Source organism: Rousettus aegyptiacus, unplaced genomic scaffold, assembly GCF_014176215.1.
Source record: "Rousettus aegyptiacus isolate mRouAeg1 unplaced genomic scaffold, mRouAeg1.p scaffold_m13_p_13, whole genome shotgun sequence".
NCBI classification, from domain to species: Eukaryota; Metazoa; Chordata; class Mammalia; order Chiroptera; family Pteropodidae; genus Rousettus; species Rousettus aegyptiacus.
In genome coordinates this window covers 53,841,985-53,866,287 of record NW_023416288.1, presented here as the reverse complement: position 1 = coordinate 53,866,287, position 24,303 = coordinate 53,841,985, and the positions used below count along the sequence as shown (strand labels likewise).

General features: G+C 44.9%; 1 long non-coding RNA gene and 2 gene segments (V, D, J or C); 2 read left to right on the top strand and 1 right to left on the bottom strand.

The window, feature by feature from the left end:
* Nucleotides 1-1,570: 1,570 nt before the first annotated feature.
* LOC107516967 lies at nucleotides 1,571-2,310 on the top strand. The segment is given in 2 exon segments: nucleotides 1,571-1,847; nucleotides 1,979-2,310. Coding segments are annotated over 2 exon segments (345 nt in total).
* Nucleotides 2,311-7,484: 5,174 nt separating this feature from the next.
* The window catches only part of LOC107516946, a 32,726-nt gene continuing 15,907 nt past the window's right edge, over nucleotides 7,485-24,303 (top strand). The window contains 2 exon segments of the C gene segment in view: nucleotides 7,485-7,609; nucleotides 7,741-8,028. Of these exon segments, the coding sequence occupies nucleotides 7,498-7,609; nucleotides 7,741-8,028 (400 nt within the window).
* Nucleotides 11,515-13,351, bottom strand: LOC118610763. Its single transcript, XR_004954021.1, has 3 exons — nucleotides 13,175-13,351; nucleotides 12,232-12,859; nucleotides 11,515-12,179 (listed from the first exon to the last, which is right to left on the bottom strand). It is a non-coding gene; the product is annotated as an uncharacterized LOC118610763 (long non-coding RNA).

Genomic DNA, 24,303 nt, shown 5'->3' with positions numbered 1-24,303 from the left:
ATTTGAGAGTCGTGAGTCAAGTTCTCCCAGAGTACGGAGGATATCGGCTCATGCCATCAAGGACCCTCTCGGTTGTCCAGAAATCGGAGTGTCTTTTCAATTGCATCCCATCTGATGATGTGTCTTCTCCATTCATTTCTCTGATAATCGCCCCCTGCCCCTGATCTGCCATAGATTCTGCTCCCGGAGAGATTTCTGCGTCTCCTCTCCTTGCTCCACACCTCCAAACTTCTCCTGTAGGACTGGACTAGACCTGAGACTTTGCTCTCTCAACTCTTGTGACCCTCAAAATAATAGTTTCTATTCAAGTCCCAAATCTCTCTTGGGTTCAAATCACTGCCTACAGCAAGGGGGCAGCAGAACAGCATTCTGCTTTTAAGAATGACAAATTAGGGCGGTGATATTTTTCCCGTTAAGGACAAACCCAAAATGATATTATTCCTTATCATTATCCTGTTTGTATCAACTGAGTCCCTGGGTGGGCAAGTTACGGGAAGAAATCCATGTTTCTATTGGTATTATTAATGGAATATTCTACCGGAAAAGAGAGAGAAGAGGGGAGAGGAGACAGGTATATACGTCATATAGAACGCATGCAGTGGGTGTGCAACGTACTCGGGCACTCCCACATAAAGCAGCAACTGTGCAAAATAACACGGGGGAGAGAGAAGTAGATGACGAGTAAACAAGACAGGCGGTGAATTGGTAATTATCAAAGCTGGGAGAGGGGGGCTCATTACACCGTTACATCTAACTTGCACTATGGTAGCAATTGTATAATCAAAATAAAATATATTAAGCGGAAAACATTCCCAATGCGATATGTAGCAGAACCGATAAGTGTAGGTCCACGGACGAGCATCAGTCAATCATGTCCGATGGGGTTTCACAGCATCCCTGGCTGTGCTGTGCTGTGTGTTTAATCTGTTGCATTGAAGCATTGAATGCGGTCCTCCTAAAATCAGGAAAATTTTATGCTATGCTAAACCTAGCTCTTTAACGAACTCTTTTCAGTTAACGCAACATATGAGCCAAGGTGTTAAGTAGCTATTTGAAATCCATACCCACAATAAGTGAGTACCTTCCTGCACTGAGCAGGTATTTTCAGTAATGAGCTGCATCCAGAAAGCATGGACCAGAAAAGCATCTGGCCGTCTGGAGCAAAGTCGGTAGTGCTGCCCTCTGAACACGAACAAATAAACGACACCAGCAACATCAGTTTTCAGACTTTATGGCGAATATATTTAGATCGCAGAGCTTATCTAGACCTGAATTTCAAAAAAAAAAAAAAAAGAGAATAAATGCAGGGAAAAAGAGAGAAAGAGAGAGAGAGACAGACAGACAGAAACATTACAGGGTCACAACCGTCCAATGAGGCTAGATTCCCTTTATTTGAAAGGATTCTGAATTTTCTCCATATTCAATTGAATTGGGAGAAGGATGCTTCCTTGAGCAACAGCAAGCGTTAAGCTTTGGGAAGAAGAAAGAGAGAAGGCCCCCTGAGAGGTGGCAGAGAAGGACCGGGAGGGAAAGAGGAGGGGGTAAGAGTTTCCACATCTGCTGAAATGGACCTACAGTTCAGTAAGTGAAGGAAGCGCCACCTGCCTGAGCAACAAAGGAGGGGAGAAGGTTAGACCTTTGCAGGGCACGGGGCACGAGGGGGCTGTATCTTTCTCTGAAGCTTAGGAAGTCCGGAGGGACAGTGACATCACTGACTGGGTCCTCACAACTTCCTGTTCCCGTCCCCTGTTTCCCAACACTCAGAGCTGGGAACGCCTCCGTCCTGCCTCTTCCTGCCATGGGCTTCGTGCTCCTCTGCTGTGTGGCTTTTTGTCTCCTGGGAACAGGTGAGTTTGGAAATAGAAGAGAATCCCCGGCCTTAAATTTCCCAGGCCCTGGTTGAAGCTTCCGCCTTGAGCCTGAGGCAAAAGGACACTTCCTGGGCTCCGTCTCCAGTTTCTGTTCTGATTCCTCGCAGGCTCCATGGATGCTGGTGTTACCCAGACCCCGAGGAACAAGATCGCAAAGACGGGAAGCAGCATTACTCTAGAATGTTCTCAGAACAAGGGTCATGACTATATGTGCTGGTATCGACAAGACCCAGGACTGGGGCTAAAGCTGATCTACGACTCCATTGAGGTCAACAACAAGAACGAAGGAGAGGCCTCCGACGGGTACAGTGTTTCTCGAACTGAGCAGGCGAAGTTCCCCCTCTCCCTAACGTCAGCCAGCCCCAGCCAGACAGCTCTGTACTTCTGTGCCAGCAGCTTTTAGCACAGTGTTTCTAGGCCACCTGCTCTCTATACAGAAAGACAGGCACATGGGTGAGGTTTTCGCTCAGAGGGGCACAGAAGACTCTGAGAGGTGGGATGTGGGATCCTTAGAGCTCTGAGTCGTTTGATGCTGTGTGAGCCACAGTCTGAGCTAAGGGCCACCTAGGGTCAATGTCCCCGGGGCCATGTGAAAGCAGAGGCTAAACTGACCCTGTTTCTCCTGCCTAACACCATCCTTATCTCTGCTTGTGGGGCCTTTCTAGGACAATGAACCTGAGCGTTTGGCAAAACCGCCATGGTTTTCAGTAAGAGGGTTCCTTATCCCAGATGCAATGTGGTTATAATGGCTCTTCTGCATCTCAAAGTCCCAATTCCTCTTCCCACAGCTTCAGGTCCTCATTCCATGCCTTCGAGCTCAGAATAATAGGAGGACCTGACCTGCTTACTTTTTGTACTCTTTCTCTAAATTAATGAAATTTTAACTAGATCCACACGAGACGCAAGGAACAGAAACTGCAGTTGCAAAGAAAGCTCTCCGACAACTCCCCGTGTTCAGCCCCGGGTCTCTGGAGACCTCCCTGACCCCAGGAAGCTACTCCGCAGGCGGATGCTTCTTCGTACGCGAATGCACTGAGTCTTAAAGGTGTTGCTCTCTATCCACACGAGACCAGACCTGGGACCTCGAATAGATCTATCTTTGCACAGGCCATGAACAAACATGCAGCTGTCAGCCAGGGGGCCCTATGTCTCCTAAGAAGAGGTAAGTGCTGGGCCCAGAGGCAGAACCTCTGCCTTGAGGCTTCCGGACTGTGAAGCCAGTCAGAGTCAGAGTCTTGGCCTAATCTCTTCATCATGGTATTAGTTATTATTTAAATATTCAATAGAATGTGTATTAGACTTATCTGGTCACTTCCTAGTATTGCGAACCTAGTGGACCTCTCTTTAGATAACTTCCTAATCTGTAAAATGGAATTGATAATATGTGGCTCCCAGAGGTTTTAGTGAGTGGAGAAAAAAAATGTATGTGGATTGTCTAACACAAACCCCAGCACGAAAGTTAGACTCAGTAATAAATGACGATGTTAGCAGCAGTAACACTAGTAGTGATACTGCTAGTTAACCATTTTGAAAGCTAAATCTTAATGAGTGATTACTATTAACAGGCATTGCTGTAACCACTTAACATAGTAGCTCATTTACTCCTCACAGCAAGTCTATAAGTACATACCTCTATTTGCACAAATTACAGAGAGTAAAATTGAGGCACAAAACAGTTCATTGACTAGCCTCAGATGAGAGTAAGTAGCAGAACCAGTATTCAGACCCAGGCGGCCTCGCTCTGGAGCCTTCCATGTTACCTGCTAACCCTGGAGTAACGGAAGTCATCAAGGAGTATCACAAATCTCAGGAAGAACTAAGTCTGACTCAGAAAGAATGCGAAAAAATAGCACGCATAAACCCAAAAGAACAATCGTTTTTCCCCATCTGAATGGTCCAGGAAAGTCACGTGACTCTGTGAAGGGAAAGGAAGCCTCCATCTCTGCAGGATGTGGGACCAGGGGCATGGCCAGAGGCGGTGACATGACAGGCAAACAACCTACAGGCTGACAAGAGCCGGAGGAAGACCTGTTCCTTCCCCTATCCTGCCGTGGGAATCAGGCTCCTTTAAGAAGCAGCCCTTTGCCTCCTGAGTAGACGAGGTCTTGGAGCGCATGGAAAGATCAGATCCTGGATTTCTAGGCTCCCCTCCTGTGCCGTCTTTTGTCTCGGAGGTATAGATGAGTCCCGGATGCAGGCGAGGGACCCTGCGACTGGCTTCCCAGGCTCCCACTACCCAACGTTTCCTCAGAAATGTGTCATCCGTCTCCCTCAATAACGAGCAGGCTCTGCTTCGATTTGGTTGTCCTTTTTTCTCCCACAGGGTTCCAGGATGCTGTAGTCACCCAGCTCCCCACACACATGGTCTCGGGGACAAGAAAAGAATTAACTCTGCTGTGTTTGCAGAACACGAATCATTTCACAATGTACTGGTATCGCCCAGACCCAGGGTTTGGGCTGCAGCTGATCCTTGAGTGGTCCCAACGCCATTAACAAAGGAGACGTCCCCTAGGGGGGGTATCGTGTCTCTCGAAATGAATTGCAGTACATCCCCCTGACCCTGGGGTCAGCCAGCAGCACCCAGGCATCTGTGTACCTCCGCGCCAGCAGCGGACGCATAGCAATGCACGGCCACAGCCCCTCTGCACAAAACAGATGTAAACCAAGGAGCGAGGACACCACTCTTGAGACTCCTGACCCGTCAGATGTTTGCTGGCGAGCCTGCACCGAAGCCTTGCCTTGACCTTGATATCTCTTGCTTGTCTTTCCCCATTCCTGTCCCCACCGAAGACACCTTTCTCATTATAATCAATGTCCTCGCCCAGGTCGGTACTCCTCTAGGCCTGAGGGCTTTAACGGAACGTGAATATTTTCCTAGGCAAACTTCAATTTTCAGATCCAGATGTAGGAAAACCCTGATGGAATTGAGTTCTGACCAAGAAAAAATAACCCTCAGATCCGAAAAGATCCTCAAAGATTCTTCAGTGGAGTCCCTCAATGACTGATCACATTTGTACAGAAAAGTAGGCAGCGTCGATGGACTCTCTCAGGCGTGAATGTCTGAGGCGGCAGAGGGTAGTGAAGAGCTTGCGGACAGTAAGTGGGCTCGGGATCACCCAGAGGGAGGAGGAAGGCAGCGGGGTTGAAGCGACGCCAGTTTCTTATCTCGCAGTCCACACGTCACACGCCCAGGGCGGTGCGGCTGGTTCTCTGCTCGGGGGCCTCATAAGGCCGAAATCAAGGCGTCACATGGCTTGACCCTCTCGTTCTAGAGCCCAGCTCCTCCTCCGGGCTCATTCCTACCCCGGCAGGGTTCTGTTCCTTGTGGTAGGACTTCCGACCCCGTTTCCTCGCTGGCTGCCGCTGGGGGGTTGCCCTCAGGTTCCCGTGGTCTCTCTCCAGGCCGCTCCTTCTTCAAAGCCAGTGACGCACATGAAGTTCTTTTTCTGCTTCAAAAAGCTCTCTGACCTCCTCTCCTGCTAGCAGCTGGAGAACATTGTGTTCTTAAAAGGGCTCGTGAGATTAGAATAGACCCATGTGAATAAGAGCCCTTCCAAATATAATAATATAATATAATAGCCAAATATAATCACGGGAGCGATATCTCGTCAACTTTACAGGTTCCCACCTGCACTCAAAGGGAGGGAAGGACGCGCACGGGCAGAGGTCAGTGTGGGTCCGTCTTTGAGCTCTGTCTGCCACACCGAGGGGGAAAATAATGCCAAGATCAGCACAGCCGGCCCCCTGAGTCCCTCTGCTCCTGCGCAGTCATGGCAAAGCCAAGTGTGGGGAGGCCCCGCCCCCAGGAGCCCGAGCCCCACCTGCCCGGCGGCTGTCACCCTTTCCTCCGCGTTTCCCATCTTCCTCCCTTTTCTTACCACGTCTTGCCACAGACTTTGAGTCTCGGTGATCGTGTTCGTTTTCTGGTGCTGCCATGGCAGACTGCTTGCTGCGTGCTCAGTGGCTGAACGCAACAGAAACGTATTGCCTTACAGTTCTGGGGGTCAGAAGTCCAGCGCAGGTCTCGGTCAGCTGACACTTACGTATTGAAAGGGCTACGTTTCTTTCCGAAGGCTGCAGAAGAGAATCCGACTGCCTCGCCTTACCTTCTGGCTCGACTTCCTCTGTCTTCAAAGCCAGAACGTTCCACCTCTCTGTTCCTTCTTCCATGTTCGTGTCTCCCTCTAACCACAGCTGGGAAGGGTTCTTGGCTTTTAAGGACCCGGGTGATTAGACTGGGCCCACCTGGATAACCCACGATGCTCTCCCTAGCTCAAGGTCAGCCAGTTAGCAACCTTAACTGCATTTCCTCTTGCAATCTAAACATTCACAGCTTGCTACGAACTGAATACCTCTAAGAGGCCATTATTCTGCCTACCGCAGCAATATTCCACCAGAGGGCACTAACATATTCCTTAAGATAAGCATTACATTTATCAGAAATGATAAAAGAGAGAGTTTGATAGACTCGAACACTGCGTCACTAATTAAAAGGAAACCCAATATAGAAGTATCTCCCATGGGGTCTTTCTCAGGTTAACCATGAAGTATAGGAAAACAGAGTGACCTCCCCAGAACCAAAATGACCTGAGCATAAGTAAAATAGGATTTGACATGAGGCGAAAGTTCTCATCTACATCTTGGATCAGGATTACCCTTGGGGGAAAAAAAAATTTTCTATATAGTTAAAGGGAAAAAAAATGTGTGTTCTCCTACAAGGGTTTTAAGAAATGGCTCCCCGCTTTGGTAGAAGCAGGGATAATAATTGTTGTCGAGATACTGGATCCAGGGAGGATGGATGCGAGAGGCAGCAGGTGACTCAGCAGCATCTCAGAGGAGGAGGCTGAGCGCGAGCGCTGAAGAGGAACCTGGCTAGATGATAGGGATGCACAGCACAGAGGACATGCATCGCCTCGAAGTGCAGAGCTTGGCGGAGACCCCTCAGAGCTCCTGGCCGTCTAGCAGATTCTTTTTTCTCAGAGGGGAACTTCCCTCTGACCCTGGAGTCAGCCAGTGCCGACCAGACCTCCCTGTACCTCTGTGCCCTTCATTAGGGACACTGGAGCCTGCCCTGCATTGAAGAAGTGAAGTTTCCAAAACTCTTGAATGTGGTGACCTGGGAAGGAGAGAGCCGAGGGAACAGCCCCGTGTCTAGGGTTCAGAACTGGATGCAGACCGATGAAACAGTCCATGGTGTGGATTCGACTGTTTTTACACACGAGACTCTTTTAAAAGGGTAGTGGCTTAGAAATGCATCAGTGGGGAGACAAGGACAGGAGATACAGGTGGAATTTTTCCTGCAGAGCAGAAATGAGGACTTCTGCAGTCTAAAGTGCCGCTTTGATGATAGCGTGAGGTTTCACGTTGTCACATTTCTATGAGAATCAGACATGTTACAACGATTTTCACCATAAAATGCAAATATGAAACTATTCGCCACGTCTGATAAGAGCATACTAATAAGACGTTGTCAAATGCGTAGAGACAGGCAGCCTCAAAGCAGGGCTGGGAAAACGGCAGTGATCACAGCCCAAGCTGGCCTGCATCGGTTGCCTGTAACATGTCAGCCCTCTGAGAAAAGGGGAGTGGCCTCTCCCCGGAAAATGAGGGCCAAGAGGCTGCAGAGATGGAGACTCTACAGAAACCAACTGGAACTTCCAGGGCTGGCAGACACCTGTGTGACGCTGCCATGGGCTCCTGGCTCCTGGGCTATGTCGTGCTTTGTCTCCTGGGAGCAGGTGAGTCCCAGAACACATGGGCAACCCTGGGCTGTATCTTGCAGGTCTTACTTAGCTCAAGTCCTTTCCCAGAGGCTGCAGCATCAGGTGCCCTCCTGGGCTGTCTCTAGCTCTGTCATCTTCCCTCACAGGCCCCACGGAAGCCGAAGTGACCCAGACCCCGAGATATCTCATCGCAGAGACCAAAAAGAACTTGACAGTGACTTGTTCTCAGAACACGAACCATGAGGCTATGTACTGGTATCGACAAGACCCAGGGCTGGGTCTAAAGCTGATCTACTATTCAATTAATGTTAACATCATTGACAAGGGGGAGGTCCCTGATGGGTACAAGGTCTCTCGAAAAAAGAAGGAGAACTTCCCTCTGATCCTGGAGTCAGCCGGCGCCGACCAGACCTCCCTGTACCTCTGTGCCAGCAGTGAGTACACAGCGCTGCGCACCCAGCTGCTCACCACACAAAAAGGCAGCCGCAGGAGCAAGGTGGCTCCTCCCTCGGGAGGCCCCACCACAGCCAGGAGGAAAATCTTCCCCCACCCTCCCTGCCTGTAGACGTCTTTCCCGACTCCCCAGCTTCGGGGACCCCGAGCAGTGCAGGCCTTCTGCGGCGTGCCCTCCCCTCAGTGGCCGTACCAATGAGCTCTCTGAAGTGAAGGCAGGATGAGCTAACTGCGTCAGGTCTGGCTCCACACGTAAGGGCTTTCTGTCCTAAAAAAAAAAAAAAAAAGTGATTTGGCGTGCACGGCATTCCTTTCTCCTTCCTTTCTGGGCTTCGTCCCTGCCCAACCCGAACTTCCCATTTCGATCCGATGGGTCAACAAAATCTTGTCCCGTGTTCTAGTTGCCACTCCTCGGTGTTTTGTCACTTAGCGGAATAGCATCTTCCGGGTCGTTTGCCAAACTCGACGTCCCCCATTTTTCTCAGCTCAGCAAAGGATCCTGCCATCTACCCAAATGCCCAAGCCAGAGCCATACTCTCCTTCCACATCTAATCCATGCCCACCCCCTGCACGTTTCCAGGTATTAAATTCCTTGCCAACTTTACCAATTTTTCTAACCTCAACGAACATACCATGGTTCAGCCAAATGTCATTTCTCGCCTGGATTCTTAAACCATCTTCCAAGTAATTACTCTCTCTTCCAGTTTGCTACCTGTCCCCACCCTCGCCTGCAAAGGCATTCGACTGTCCGACTCCCTCTCCATGCAAACTGCCTTTCTAATTTCAGGCGTTGGCCCCTGGATTTCTCTTCTTCAGGGCTCAGCATCTTAATGTGGAGTTGTTTGGAGTTAATTCACAACTGCCCTTCAGTGGCAACGGCCACCTGTCAACCAAGATCGCATCCGATTACACACGCCATGTCTTCTGCCAGGTCCACCTGGCAAACTCTTTCTTGCCATCCAGATCTCGTGATGGCTTCCCAGGTTCCCCCGGGAGGTCCCTGGTCATTTCCTGGGCACACGGCACAGCTCTTACGCCCCTCGGTTTTGCAATAGTCTCACTGTATTGTTGTCATTTGATAAAAGTCTATCCTGGGGGCTGTCTGGTCTTTGATTTAGGGCAACGTGCCCTTCCATTTCTGCATCGGCAAACCACAACACGCAGGATGCTGAACGGCACGGCAGCTCCGTGATCCACAGCTGCGTTCCCAGTCCCTGGCCCATAGAGAGCGTTCCATAAATATTAACGCAAGGATTCTAAGACGGCTTCAAGAATTTTACTCGGAGTCGTCCTCCTTGTCTCTCTTCCCCAGCTAAGAGCCCTTTTCGTAAGCGGCTCAGATAACAAAGCAGAGGAATAAAGTCTCTAAGAGGCAAGCTCGTCACTTGCCTGACGCTCTCATCAAGCATAAATGCTGCCAGTTACTGCTCTAGACACATCCCGCTTCTGGAAAACTCCCCTCCCCTTCACACATCAAGGGACAGAATTTTCTAGCCCCAGACTCTACAATCCTCTCCAGCCCCAGGGATGAGCCATGATGACTGGGGGTTGAAGACACTTAGCTTGAGGAGAGGCCCTTCGTGGGAGGTTCTGGGGACGCTGGGCTCGAAATGGGGACGTTGACCCTCTGCCACTGAATTTCTGTCGTGAGGAAGGAAGGAGACGGGGACCCAGGGAGGCTGTGGAAGTCACCTTTCCCTGAGAATCTCTCAGTTAACAGCTAATAGAAAGGTCCAGAATCCTTTGCCTCCTTCCTAGGGTAGGACAAGTGTATTTAACTCACCAAAGCAAATAATGTCTTAGCATTATTTGTCTATGTCTATGCAGTAATGTTATTCCCATTAATAGTCATATAATAATCACTAATAATCAACATTCTCTTGATCTGTCCTTTAGACTTAAAAATAACCAACAATTACAACATGAGAATACATTAATACCTCTCCTTGTTAAAGGTCTCATTCACATGCAATAAAATATTTTCTATATGAACCAAAATTTGCATTTACCAAACAAAAAGCCTGTACTTCACAGGAAATACTGTTTTCACTTCTTAAAATTTTAAACATAAATAAGCTCCAACTGGTCACGCAGTATGATAAACATGAAGTGACTTGAGTTCTGTTTCATCTTGATGAACACTAAGCTTATTTTAATCTCATGTTTAAACAGAGAATATATTGTGCAGCAAGAATTGGGGAGAGGCATTGTGCCTAAAAGGAGCAGAAATGACTCAACACTTCAAGGAACTAACTCTGGAAATATGACTTGTAGTTGAGCCATGGGAAACTGAGGTTCTCCAAATCACTCCTGTGTAGAAACAATTCTTGTCAGGCAATAAATTATACACACAGACGTGTGTGTGCACATACACATATATATGTCTACACACACATGCAAACACATACGTAGATGTGTGTTTATATATATATATATATGTATATATATATATATATATAAACATAGAACTTACTTGCAACTTAGGCCAACAAAAGGGTTTTTTCTGGAAGGGATTTTATTCCTTTTTTTTTTTTTTTTTTTTTGCATGGGGGAAAATCTTTTTATTTACCTCTATGTGCCAGGGAATAATTTTAATCTTAGACCAATACCTTTCATTTAAGCATGTGAGATTACATTGCATATTTATAGATTTCACCAACAATGGAGGCATTCAGACTTTACACATCTTGTAAAAAAAAAAAAAAAGGAAAACCCATTCTAATAGAGATATGAATGATTTATTGATTTAAACCTTTTGTGTAAGTAATCCAATAAAACTGAGGTTCAAAGAGTTTCTGTGTTTAGTAATTGTGTCAACATGCTTGATTTACAGTAAGGTCAAGTCTGTTGGATTAAATATTAGATGTTTGCAATAATGTCAGCCTAAGGGATTTAATCTGAATGTTTATGATTGACTACTTTATATAATTGTAAAAAATAAAAAAAAAAAAACGTAGAAACTGTTCTGTGGTTATGATTGATTTGTGTTGTATGTAGGCACTTTTTCAAAAATGTATATACTATTAGGAAATTTTAATAGATGATGTCAGTAGAATAACTAGAAGTATAACTTTACTAGAAGATGTAAGTCTCGTAGTGGTGTCCATATCTGATCATTTTGTTTAGATTAGTGGTTTGCCTGGTGAGTTGTGGGGGTTTTTTGCTTTGTTTTGTTTTATTTTTGTTTTGCTGATAATGACACTTAACAAGATAGCTTTTAATGTGATTCTAAGTGTACAGTCCAGTATTAGCTATAGGCACGGTGTCTAAATCTAGAACTTACTCATCTTGCATCACTGAAAATTCACACCTGTCAAACAGCAGGTCCCCTTTCCCCCTCTCCCCATGACTGTCCCCAGCCTGGACCTGGCAATCACCACCCTTCTCTCTTTCTGGGTATGTGACATTATGCTAAGCAAAATAAGCCGGTCACAGAAGGACAAATATTGAATGGAAGGAGTCTTTTATTACCAAAATGGTTTAGAATTTCTGGTACACGGTGATAATAAAAGCAGAAAAATTTTGCATTTTGGTTTTATTATTTTAAAAATATCACTATGTATTACTTTATTCATATTTGCCAGTTATCCAAATAATGTCCTCTACAGCAAGAAGGAAAATAGATTCTGGTCCATGGTCCAATCCAGACTTACATCTTGCATTAAGTTGTGTCCCTTTACTCTTTGATCTAGAATGTTCCTCAGACTGTCTTGTCTTTTGTAGTCTTAACACTTCTGAAGAGTACAACCTGGTTACGTTATAAAAGAACATTTTAACATTGTGGTTAAGCATGTTGAACATGAAAATAATTTGTATTTTCCATGTTTCTCTTGGTAGCACATTTTCCAGCTTTTTATTATGAAAACTTTCAATCACAAATGCAGAGAGAATCATAAAATAAACCGTTTTATCCAGAGTCAATAATTAATATGTTGCTAACTTTCCTCTTCCTATTCCCAACATTTTTAGTTAATGTACTTTCAAGCAATTTCTAGACATCATAATATTTTACTCTAGATTTTGGTAAGCTCTAAAAAATAATGATGTGTTTTTATATAACTATAATATTACCTTACCTAAAAAAAATAATTATTTGCAGTTCCTTAATATTGTATACAAAATCCCCAATTACCTTAAAATGCCCTTTTACATTTGGTGTTGCATTTGAATGCGACGCCAATTACCTTAAAATGCCCTTTTACATTTGGTGTTGCATTTGAATGCGACGTCTCTTAATACCTTCCTCCTCCCCCTTCTAATTCTCTGCAGACGGCGCACGGCTACTGCCGGAACCCGGGGCCAGCCGTGCCCACAGCCCCCCTGTTGGTCCACCACTGCCCCACCGCATCACCAGGTGGACCTGCGCACATGGGCACTGGCACCATCATGTCTCCACCGTCAACTCAGGAGACAGGAGGCGAAGGTGTATTATAAAAGGAATTAGCCCGTTGACCATGGAAACAGCCACATCTCTCTATGTACCTACAGCGGTGGAGGCAAATCAGTGACGACTGGCACGGAAACATCTCCGGCGAAACGTTTTCAGCACACTGCACGTGGACTTAAGGACGGGCATGTAGGAATGAGGACGGAGGGACGGCTGGTGCTTTCCCACACAGGATGCCCACCTGGATGCAGAGATGTGCTCAGGATGGCGGGGAGCTGCTGGAAAGCCTGTAAAACTTCCTGCGCGCTAACGCCGGTCCCCGTGAAAGCAGAAAGCCATGCCACAGGAAGTCAGAACTTGAACCGGAACACAAAGCCAGACCTATTTCTTCTGGCCACTTCTGGTTAAGAGGTTCCCTGGGGATTCTGCGGGACAGGATTGACGGTTAATGTCAGAATGGCACTAGAGTTTGTAGCTTTTTCTTCCCACTAAGGAAGCAGGGCCAGGCTCTGCTTGGGTGAGGTCCCCATTATAAAAGTATTGTGAAATTTAGGGGATCACGTAGGCGCCCTCTGCCTGGCACATACCAAAATCCCAGATTCCAAGGAGCAAACTGGGTGTTCTGCATAAACCACATGCTTTGAGCAAGCAGTGTAGACATAATGAACTACACTTACCAGTTACCAAACAGTGAGAAGATCCCCAAAATGCAAGTTTCCAGATGTGAGCCGAGCACCTACCTTGCAAGCACGTCCTTCTGAGATCGCCATCTTAGGCCTCCTACGTGAACTTTTTCTACACACACACACACACACACACACACACACACACACACACTGACACTCCCATGAGGAAAAGGGGTGGCTTTCACTCTAGCTCTGCTCAACTCTCTAGAATCTCAACTAGACTCTCAAGGATGGCTGAGGGATGGTGAGTGTGGGCAGGGACAATGACATCATAGACAATCAGCCTGCAGTCTGGGCCTGGGAAAAGACCCATTTTTGCCTCGAACCTGCCATGGGACTCAGGCTCCTCTGTCGTGTGGTCTTTTGTTTCCTGGGTGTAGGTGAGTCTGGGGAGTTGCCAACAAACCCGTGTCTCATTATTTCTAGACCCTGGATAGAAGATTTTTTCCTCATCGGCTTCTCAATGACCTCCTTTTTTCACCTCTTTGATCCTTCTTTCATAGGTCTCATGGATGCAGAAGTAACCCAAATCCCAACATATCTGGTCAAAAAAGTGGGAGAGAAAGTTCTGATTGAATGTTCACAGAAAATGGGCCACGACAGAATGTTTTGGTATAGACAAGACCCAGGTCTGGGGCTAAGGCTGCTCCATTTCTCCTACGGCATGGGCAGTAAGGAGAAAGGAGATTTCCCTGATGGGTACAGTGTCTCCAGGGAGAAGAAGGAGGGCTTCTCCCTGACTCTGGAGTCTGCCAGCACCAGCCAGACATCCGTGTACCTCTGTGCCAGCAGTGAGCACACAGCACTGCACAGCCACATCCTCTCTGCACAAAAAGGGCAGGTGTGTGAAGGAAGTGAGTCCAACTCAGGGCTGCGTTACACCGGCTCCTGCCACACAACCTCCTGTGGCAATCTGAAAACAGGTGGCCACTTCCCAGCAGAACCACATCCTGGAGAACTTGGCCAGGAGAGCATAAGTCGCCAAGTCGGGGGCTGTCCTGAAGTTAGCCTCCCCAGCTGCGCATTGTCCCCAACGTAACCTCATGAGACTCCGCCCCAACCATTTCTTTTAAGTCAATTTTTCCTTCCCTTTTCTATCCTTGTCCCTCTTACTATACACATTAGGCACCTCGCTCTGGTTTTGCTCTAAATTGGTATTTCACTAGAGGGCGCTCACACATTCTAAACTCCTCTAGATAAATTTTATTGTCCATGAGCTGATTCAAGAGAGTTTGTGATATTTGAATTCTGTTCATTCAGTTTTAAAAAAAAAACCATAAAAACACTGATAAAACTAAATATTTCTCCAGGTTCTCTAAAGGGTCACTGTTTTGTTGAAAAATTCTCATTAAGGAAGAAATAAACTATGATGCAGAGGTGGTAAGAATTAGTAAGGTTTTATCTGTACTCACAATCCTCTGAAGAAAGTATCTGATTTATTTTTAGGAACATCTACTATCCTGTTGAGAATACGAGAGAAATGTAAAGGGTATTAAAAATCTTGGTAGATTTCACAGGCATATTCATTTGTCAAAACTTACTCAATGATACTTAAGAACTGTGTATTTAATTGTATGCAAATTCTACCTAAAAAAACATAAATTAATATTAAACTTTAGTTAATACATGCTGAAGTGTTTAGGGGTGAAGTACACTTTCGACTAACTTTTTAAAGTATCAAAAAAATGGATAGATGAACAGATAAATGATAAAGCAATGGGTAACTTTATCTAAGTGATGGAATCTAGGTGGTGGGCGCATGCACATTCATTTTAACTTGTTAAGTTTCTATAGAGATTTGAAAATTCTCATAATAAAATGGAAAATAATAACAAGGCAAATTTATATGTACCGATATGGACTAAACTCATGAAGATAGTGATAAGAATGCATTGTTAATAAATAAAAAAAAAATGGTACAGGAATATTTGGCTGTGTACAAAAAAAAAAAAAAAAGGACCAATCGGATACATGTAAATTTGAACAAGCCAGGAATATATTTCTAGTAATATATGTAAGAAACTTGCTGACTCGCTGCTTCTGAAGAAAGTAACTACTTTTTGCTCTTCATTTTGTATTTTCTGAAATTTTAACCAGGTACGTGTATTAATTAGATAAATACATTAAAATGATACGAATATCAATAAGGAGAAAAGATTTGGGATTTTATGAAGAAGGAAGGTCATTCTGTAAATTTTAGATGAAATGGAAAAATATTTGAGTTATTATTGTAGAAAGTTTGATATATTTGACTAAAAATTTTTAATGTATTTGCAGATATCCAGAAAAAGATGGAGTATTCTATACCTTTACAGTATACTAATTAGCAGGATTTATCTTGAACCACTGCCTCTGGCACTTCCTATAGATGTAAAAGTTACACACACACACACACACACACACACACACACCCCATTGGAAAGGGTTACTGAAATGTCGTTAACCCTGTTCTTCTGTTATAAGGTAAATTGTTGTTCAGTTTTATTTTTCTGAAGTATGGGTAAGTCTTATAATCAATGTTCATTTCTAAGGTAGTAGTATTAACCATCACCCAAAAATAACAATTATATTTATAACAATACGTCCTATATAATAGATGGAAACTCAGAATCAAAGAAATAAGGTAGGTTCGTTTTGCAAGAGTTTCTAGAGTTCCTTCATTTCCACCAGATTCTACTCTACTAAGATACCAGCAGCTACAAAAGTCAGGCAACCCTTGATAGTATTGATGGCAACATTTGGGCTTTGGAGTCACCTAGACATGAATATGAGTCCTGCCTCTGTCGCTTACTCTTGGATTATGTGTACTTGGACAGGTTATTGAAGATCTTTATATCAGATCTGTAAAAATTTCCTCATCTGTAAAAACGGGATCATAGTAGCCTGATTGGTAGATAAACTGAAACAATACATGTATAGCATAGAGTAAGTACTCAAAAAAATTAGCTCAGCTTTTATGCAAAACCAAAATATTTTAGGTAGTTACATGACAGGGAAAATCAGTGAGATGGCGGAAAATGGTCATAGCACCATGGTCACATTTTACGGGAGGATGCTCTGTTTCCTAGGCCACAACGAGCTGAATTAGAATAGAAAACACCTTGTCACTAAAGTCCATGGATTAAGTAAAGAGGAACCAAATAGTTATGACTGTGATGATCAAAATGAGAGAAGAGCTATGAGAGACAATAGAAATACGACACACCTAAGTTGCTAATTGATAAACGAAGATGGTGAGGAGAAAAAGGCAATAAAGACCAATTTCTGAGCCAGGAGGAATGGGAATGCCAGCTACTTGGAGGGAGGAATTCAGGAGTAGAAGCCAGTTTGCTGGACTGTGTGTCGGGGGAGGAATAATGAGTACACTCTGAGACGACCAAAAGGAAGACTCAGCAGGCGGTTGAATTCTGAATTACAAGGCTCCCTCGTATTCTGAAATTTTACCTTTAGTTATTTGAGGTCAATGATGCATTCCGTTCTTGCATTATACCCAAAGGGTAACATTTACGTGGTGCCCTTTGACGTATGCATGGTACGCACGGTGGACTGATGGCAGTTGAATGCTGGGGCGCCTTGTGAATGAAGATCCATCCTAAGTGAAGAGTCGCACAGTTCCACGAGGGGGCAGACTAATTTTGTCCCCAGTCCCCAGAAACTCGACTTCGGACTACAGGAGGGGAACAGAGGGCCAGTAGGGGAGGAACTACACAGTGGTGAGGAAAGATGAACTGGAGTTTGACTTCCTAGTGCCTTTTCTCAGGGAAGAGGAGAGACCTTCACCTAAAGATGCTGACTTTCCTGCTACTTCTCCTGGGACAAGGTATGAGCCCTATGTCGTGGGGAAGTCTGGGGTTAATGCTGATGCTGAGTAGAGGAGTGGAGGGTCTGAGGTCTTTGGTCAGAGGATGGTGGGCGAGGGGGAGATGTTGGATTAGAGGGCTCTGACAGAGTAACAGTTGGCAGAACAAAACGGAGGCAGTGTGTCCGGGTTCTTTGGGAGGCAACGTGATACTGGAGGAAATGGTAAAAAAGACCTTCCTGGGGACAAGCTGGCCAAACCTCATAGATTTCTCTATCTCTCTGTAACTAGGCTCTGTGTTTGGTGCTGTCCTCTCTCAAATGCCAAGCAGGGACATCTGTCAACGTGGAACCTCCACGAGGATCCAGTGTCAAGCTGATCGCCAACTCGCCCTCATGTTCTGGTATCAGCAGCTTCCAGGACAGAGCTTGACACTCATTGCAACTGCAAATCAGGGCTCCCAGGCCACTTATGAAAGTGGATTTCCCAAGGACAAGTTTCCCATCAGCCGCCCAAACCTAACATTCTCCGTTCTGACTGTGAGCAACCTGAGCCCCGAAGACAGCAGCATTTACTTCTGCAGCGCTGGAGACACAGTGCTGGGCAGGGATCGAAGACCTGAGCAAGAACCTCAGCTCCCTCCACCACCCACCCCGCCCCCAGCTGTCATCCAGATGAGTTTGAAGATCCTGTAGAGAGACAGGCTGGAGGGGAAACCACAGCTCTGGGGCGGAGACAGCTGCTTGTGTGCTTGTGGGTGAGCATGAGCATAGATGGATAAATTAGGGATGGAAGGAGACTCTGCAGAGCTAGCTGGAGGGCTCCATCTAAAGACAAGAAGATTGGCTACTGGGAGGCTGAAGATAAAATTGCTTCCGGAAGAGTGTTTAGAAATGGTCAGTAAAGACAATCAGATACAGTTTGTCTTCAACCAGCAGAGTCAGAAATACCCCTTAACTATTTTATCCCAAGGCTATAGTTAGCCTGTTCTCTACCAATGTACTTCAGAAGGCCCTTTGTCATCTTGGTATCCTACTCGTCCATTGCACCAATGGCATTATGCTGATGGTTCTTCATGAACAGAAACTATAAAAGCACTCGAGATGCCTCACTGTGACATACGCATAATCCAGACCAATGTGAAATCTGCAAAGTCAGGGACCTGCCACATTGATGAGCTTCGAGTGAGTAGTCCAGAGGTGTGGGATATATTGGAACACCCACTCTAAGTGACAAGAAAGCTGCTGCATCTTATACCATCCATCGTGGAGAAAGAGATGTGCCTGGCATTCCCTAATTAGAGAGTCTCAGGGCAGACGTAAAGAGTTTTTGGTGCTAAACCATACTCTCCTCTACCTGCCAACAACTCTTCTCCCTGCGAAAAGCTGCTCCTGGCTCTTTACTGAACTCAACACGGCACGCAGAACTGGGCGTTCTCTGATCCACAGACTGTCAAGCTGGACAAGCAGAGTTTTCTGTTTCAAGTTGAAAATGTGTAATCAAGACCAGACTCAAACGTAGCTGGAAGAAGGGACAATTTAATTTTAAGAGCAAGTCTCAGTCTCGTGGGACCTACTCTGCTTCTCCCCTTGACCCTCACTCAGTCCACATCCAAGGCTTCATGGGAGTTTCCTATTTTTAGTGGGAAGAAAACGTGGGCTTGTTTTCTAGATAGGTTTGTTCTTTATTCTGGAGTGCTCACTTCAGTTGAACACAGTGTGTTTCTGAAGGGCGATGGTGAAGGGAAATCCTTTGGAGGGCTAGAGCTTCGGCCTGCGGATCTGGCTGTCCACATTTTATAGCAGGAGAGATGGCCGGAGGTATAGATCTATCCTCTGTTCATCTTTCTCTCACACTATCCTCTGGACTCTAAACTATTCATTCACATTTTCTCTTTTTTGCTTCTCTGTGCTGCATTACAGGTAATATTTTTAGACTTACCGTCCAGTTTACTAATTCAAACCTCAGCTCCGATACGCTATTTAACCTTTCAATTGACTTTTTAATTTAAATTACATTAATTTTTATTTCTAGGATATCTACCTGGGTCTTTTGCAAGTACAAGTGGTCTTCCTTTTCTTTTCTTTTCTTTTTTTTATACAATTGTTCATTTTTGAAAACATCTTTCTCCTCTTGTATCTTTAAATTATTTTATTTGTTAAGGATATTAAGCTTCTATTTAGACTGTTTCTCTGTTAATGCCACCATCTGATGACTTTTTGCATCTGGTTTTATTTGTAGGTTCTGCTGACTTTCACTCAAGGTGGCTTATTTCCGTGGGCATTCTATAATTTGACATTACAAATTCGTCTTTGGAAATTCCTTAAATCCTGGAATAAATGTAAATTTTCCAGGAAATATTTATTTTTGCCTGTGTCAAGCAATGAGGAGGTAACAGACCTGATATCATTTTATTTTACAATTCTCAACATATATCTTCTCGTTCGTACTGTGTCTATCCCAAACCCCAAAGGGCTGGCAACTCAGTGGCCATGAATACTCAGAGAAAAAAAAAATTCTTAATCCTCAGCCCTAAATCAAGACCAAGAAAAGTAATACTCCTTGTTAACTGCCTATGTGATTTTTTTTTTAATTGGCCCTTTTGCTAAGCTCGTAGCTCTTAGCATCCTGGCTTCGTGAAGGAGTGATTCCTGTCTCACTTCTATTCCTGCACAAGAGCCAATGGGATTTTCCTAGTTCCCACTCTTCCTGATCCACTGGCCACAGGGACCCACACGTACGCCCACTGGACCTGGCCGGTCCCGTCCTAGCTTACCTTCCTGCCTCGAGCTCCCATTTTCCTGAGAAGTCGGCAGATTCACCTACGAATAAGCCTTGGATTGCAAGCACTTTCCCATATTCCAGCAAAAGTTTGTGCTAAGAGGCAATAAAACAACATGGTTAGACTCTTGAATTCTGCCAACAGGAAGACCTGAGTTTAAAACTTGGTTCCACTGCTCTATAACTGGATGTAAACTTGAACAAATGACGCTACATATCTATATATCCTCATATATAAAATGAGGATAATAATGATACCCAGAAAAATGAGGAATGAGGGTTTGTTAGAAGAATGAGATGAAATTATCCATATAAAATACATAATATCGTGCCTGGTAGAGATAAAACATGCAATTATTTTAGTTACTACCTAAATTTATTTCTCGCTGTAATACATGAAATTTTATCATTAGCAATTCCTTTCTCAAGGTTAGCTATTGTCCTCTCTGGGAAAAATTTATTTATTATTACAATTGTTTTCTATTTTTTTTTTTAGCTATTTTAATTACAAAATAATGCAGGTTATTGTAAAATACACAGATTATTAAAATGAGGAAAATTAAAATCACTCATTTAAGTATGTTAGGTCACACAATACATAGTTTTGTAATTTATTCACTTAGCTCAACAATATTTCATAAATACTATTTCATATCCAATATATTTTACATGAACTTTTATGAGAATATTTCAATACACCAATGACTATATATATATATATATATATATCAGTTTTTCCAGTCAAAACCAATGGCAAGGTAAAAATCTGTATGCCAAATGACAGTTGTGTTATTTAAAAAGCAAAAGTCACGTGCGTCGATTTATTTCTGTTATAAACTCAGCAAGGAGTAACAACAGCCTCCCTTACCCCACCTGCACGTGGCTGGCTCCTCCTTATTCAGATCCGAACTCAAATATCATCTCCCCAAACAGATCTTTCTTGACCACCTTACTGAATGTAGAACTTGTTGACCAGGCCACCACTCACATCTGTGATCACTTTGTCCTACTGTAATGACATCATCATTGTCTGGTATGACTGTATAGACTATATATACGTTACATATATACATATATTCTTATTTATTGTCTGTCTCACATTGCTATACACGCAAATTACGGCAAGGGCCTTTTCTATGTTCTTTGTCGTGTGTCCCTACAGCTTAGGAAAACCACAGGAGCATCACAGGAATTCAGGAAACGACTGAGTGTAGGAACTGAGTTGTGTTCCTTCAAAATTCACATGTTGCGATCCTGACCCCCAGTATTTTAGAAGGTGACTGTATTTGGACAAAGGATCTTTAATGAGCTAATTAAGTTAAACTGAGGTCATTAGGGTGGCTCCTAACCTGGGCTTTCCAGTGTCCCTATCGGAAGAGATTAGGACGTACAAAGAGAGACACCATGGCTGTACCTACAGAGGAAAGGTCGGTGGGAGGCCACAGTTGGAAGAAGTCTGTCTGCAAGCCAAGAACGGAGGCCTCATGGGAAAACAACCCCGTCAACCTTGATCTTGGACTTGTACCTCCCAGAACTGTGAAAAAATAATTGCTGTTGTTTAAGCCCACACCGACTCCCCCTACCTGTGGTATTTTGTTATAGCTGTCCTAGAGAACTAATACACCAAGCAGAGAAATATGATTCGGAAGAAAAGACGGAAATTTGGCCAAGCAGCATGGACTTCCCTGGAGATAAACTCTACAAAAGCATTTGCGTTTAGACAATGTAAGCCCATAAGGAAATGAACTAGATTGTTCTAACAGGAAGGGAACAGAAGCTTCAACCTTTATACCTGAATAGAAATAAAGCCCGACCACGTGTGCCAGCCCCCTCTGCTGCCTTCCCCAGGGCCGGGAAAGGGAACAGGTGTTATGGGTTCTAGATGCGTACGCCCGGAACCTGCTTGAACACGTGGCCCTACAGTAGACGGTCTTCATCTTGGAGCTGTGTCGGTACCTGGGTGGGCTGAGCATTCGGTTTTGAACCTGGGGATCTTTTTGCAGAGGCTCCCGGGCAGGTCGGCCTGTAGGAAAACAGTCTGGTTTTTATAAGCCACGTTAATAGAGAAACTCCAACTGGCTTCTCACCGAACTGAGCTTGTGGGGCTTGATTTGGATTGAATATGGTTTAGAAAAATAAATAGACTTGTCATTTATTAAACTCTGAGTATCACTGAGGAGGTCATGACTGTTACAATAATAACAGCCCACCCGGGAGTCCTCCTGGACTCTCCTCCGGCTTGCTTCTGCTTCCTCCAGCAGATAGATGCTGGAGCCGCTTAAGCAGCTCTCATAGGTCCAGCAATGGGACAAGGAGTGACTGAAATGTGCACAGAAAGATCAGTACGTGAGAGAAACCAACCTAAATTAAAAGCCTCAATCGCTAGAGACTTTCCCAATTCACTCCTCTGCAGAAAATGGAAGGACACAGGAAATGTAGAAAGGGACTTGCCTCTGGGTGTAAAACATGCATGTCTTCTGTGGCTTCCAGGTGGGGAGCAAGAGGGATGTGTGGGGAGGACCGGAGGCCGCTCCATTTAGCTCGTCAGCCATGACCAGTCTACGCCTCATCTCACTCAATTGTTGTGGGTCACACAGAGCACCCTTTCACTATCTGGATTCAGTGACACCCCCCCCCCACCCCACTACCCCCATCCCCCAGGCTGGAGTAGTCCAGAAAATAGTTCTTATCGGATAAAGAGAAATTGTGCCATGGGCAAAATAGGTAGTTAAGAAAAAGCAACAGAGGAAGAGAGCTGGAGTGGGGAGGGAAGACCACCTGGAATTTGGAAATCTGGCAGAGAGTGGCCAAGGGCCCGAGGAGGAGCTGACTAAGAGCTGAGGAGAAGGACCTGAGCTGGGGGCACTCGGGGAGGACAGTAACTTTAAAAAAACAAAAAACAAAAACGAGTAACTCAGAATCTGACCCAAAGCTGCTTTTCAGACCACTGGCAGGTTCAAGATTCAATTATATAGCAACATGACGGAAAATGAACAGCATGGAGACGGGGGAGGGTCTGGTGTCATCTGTTCACGCCTTAGCCAGGTGACCCCGGAGAAGTCATTTAACCTCCGAGCTTCAGATTCTCCATCCACAAAAAAAAGAAAGAAAGAAAGAAAGAAAGAAAGAAAGAAAGAAAGAAAGAAAGAAAGAAAGAAAGAAAGAAAGAAAGAAAGAAAGAAAGAAAAAGAAAATGGCATCAGCTGCCTACCTCGTGAGGCTGCACTGAGGATGGAATGGGAGGAAGAGAAGCCGAAGGAGCCATGATCGGCCATGCAGGGTCTAGAGTCAGACTGCCATGCCCGGGGGCCATCTCTGCACCTGCCGGGCCGCGTGGCCTCCGGCAAGGTGTTTCACCTCTCCAACGCTCATTTTGTCCTCTACGGAATGGTTGTGATTGTGATAAGGGGCCATGAAAGACTTACGCAATGTTTTTAGTTTAGTAAGCATGGACCAACTGTTCACTATTATCACATTTAAAGGAGAGTGGTTTGATATACTGAGCACTACTATAAGCTAGCAGGATGTCTTAGAAAAATAGGCAAAGGAATCCATAGTCCAGAATGAAGGAGACCAAGAGCTGCACAGACTTATCCAAATTAAATTGGGGCAAAGGTGGACCTCAATCCATCCTGTACATCAGAACTTGAAGTATGAGGTAATCTCTACCTATACCCATCTTCTCTGCCTATAAGATGGTTCCAGCTACTTTGACGAAAACTTACCTATGTTGCCGATGTGATAATTTATTGTAAGCAGCAGCACCCCAAAATATCAGAAGGCTAGTTAGTCTTAAGGCTTTAGACATAGAAAATCCTCCAGCTCTTGGATGTTTCCCTTTTATACGGCATCAGAGTCACAAGCATCAATCCAAAAAATGTCCCTCTTGTTTCAAAATAGTTTCCTGTCTTCTACTAAGTATCGCCTCCTCATACCTGCCCAGGGCATGCTGATACCTACTTATCCTCTGCAGCAGGACTTCCCGTGAAGCCTCCACAGCAAGGGGATAAAACGAAATAGTATATCTGGTAACATTACAGGACGATCGCCTATGGCCAGGCTCCATAACCTGGGTCAGCTACCTGTGAGCACAGAGAGATGTGCCACCCATGCCTTAGATGGGCCTAGAGGGGTCCGGGGCCATGGCAAGGTAAGGCTCTGAGGCCAGGTGCCAGGTTTGAAGGTTAATTCAATCTATTTCTGCCAGGGAGATAAGCATCCGAAGGAATCAGGATGTAGTTTGTTTGTCCTCTGACTTGTTCCCAAATAAACCACCTTTGAGATGCCACCTGTGGCAATTCCCATGCTTCACATTTTCCATGTCTTCCTGGAGCCTTGAGGCCATTTTTACATCAGTATTTTTGGGCACGACAGAACCTTTCTGATCCCTACTCTCATCTGCTATAGAGGGGAATAATTTTGTTCTGCAGACCTCAGAATTAAAACATTTGTGAAGTTAAACTTGAAACTCAACATAAATGAAAATCAGTGTACTACTGTGTGTGTGTGTGAGTGAAACTCTTTCAAAACTGTCAGGGACTGTACAAATACTATCCCCACCCGGATATGAGAGGGTGTGCAGTGAAGAACGGGTGAGCTCTGA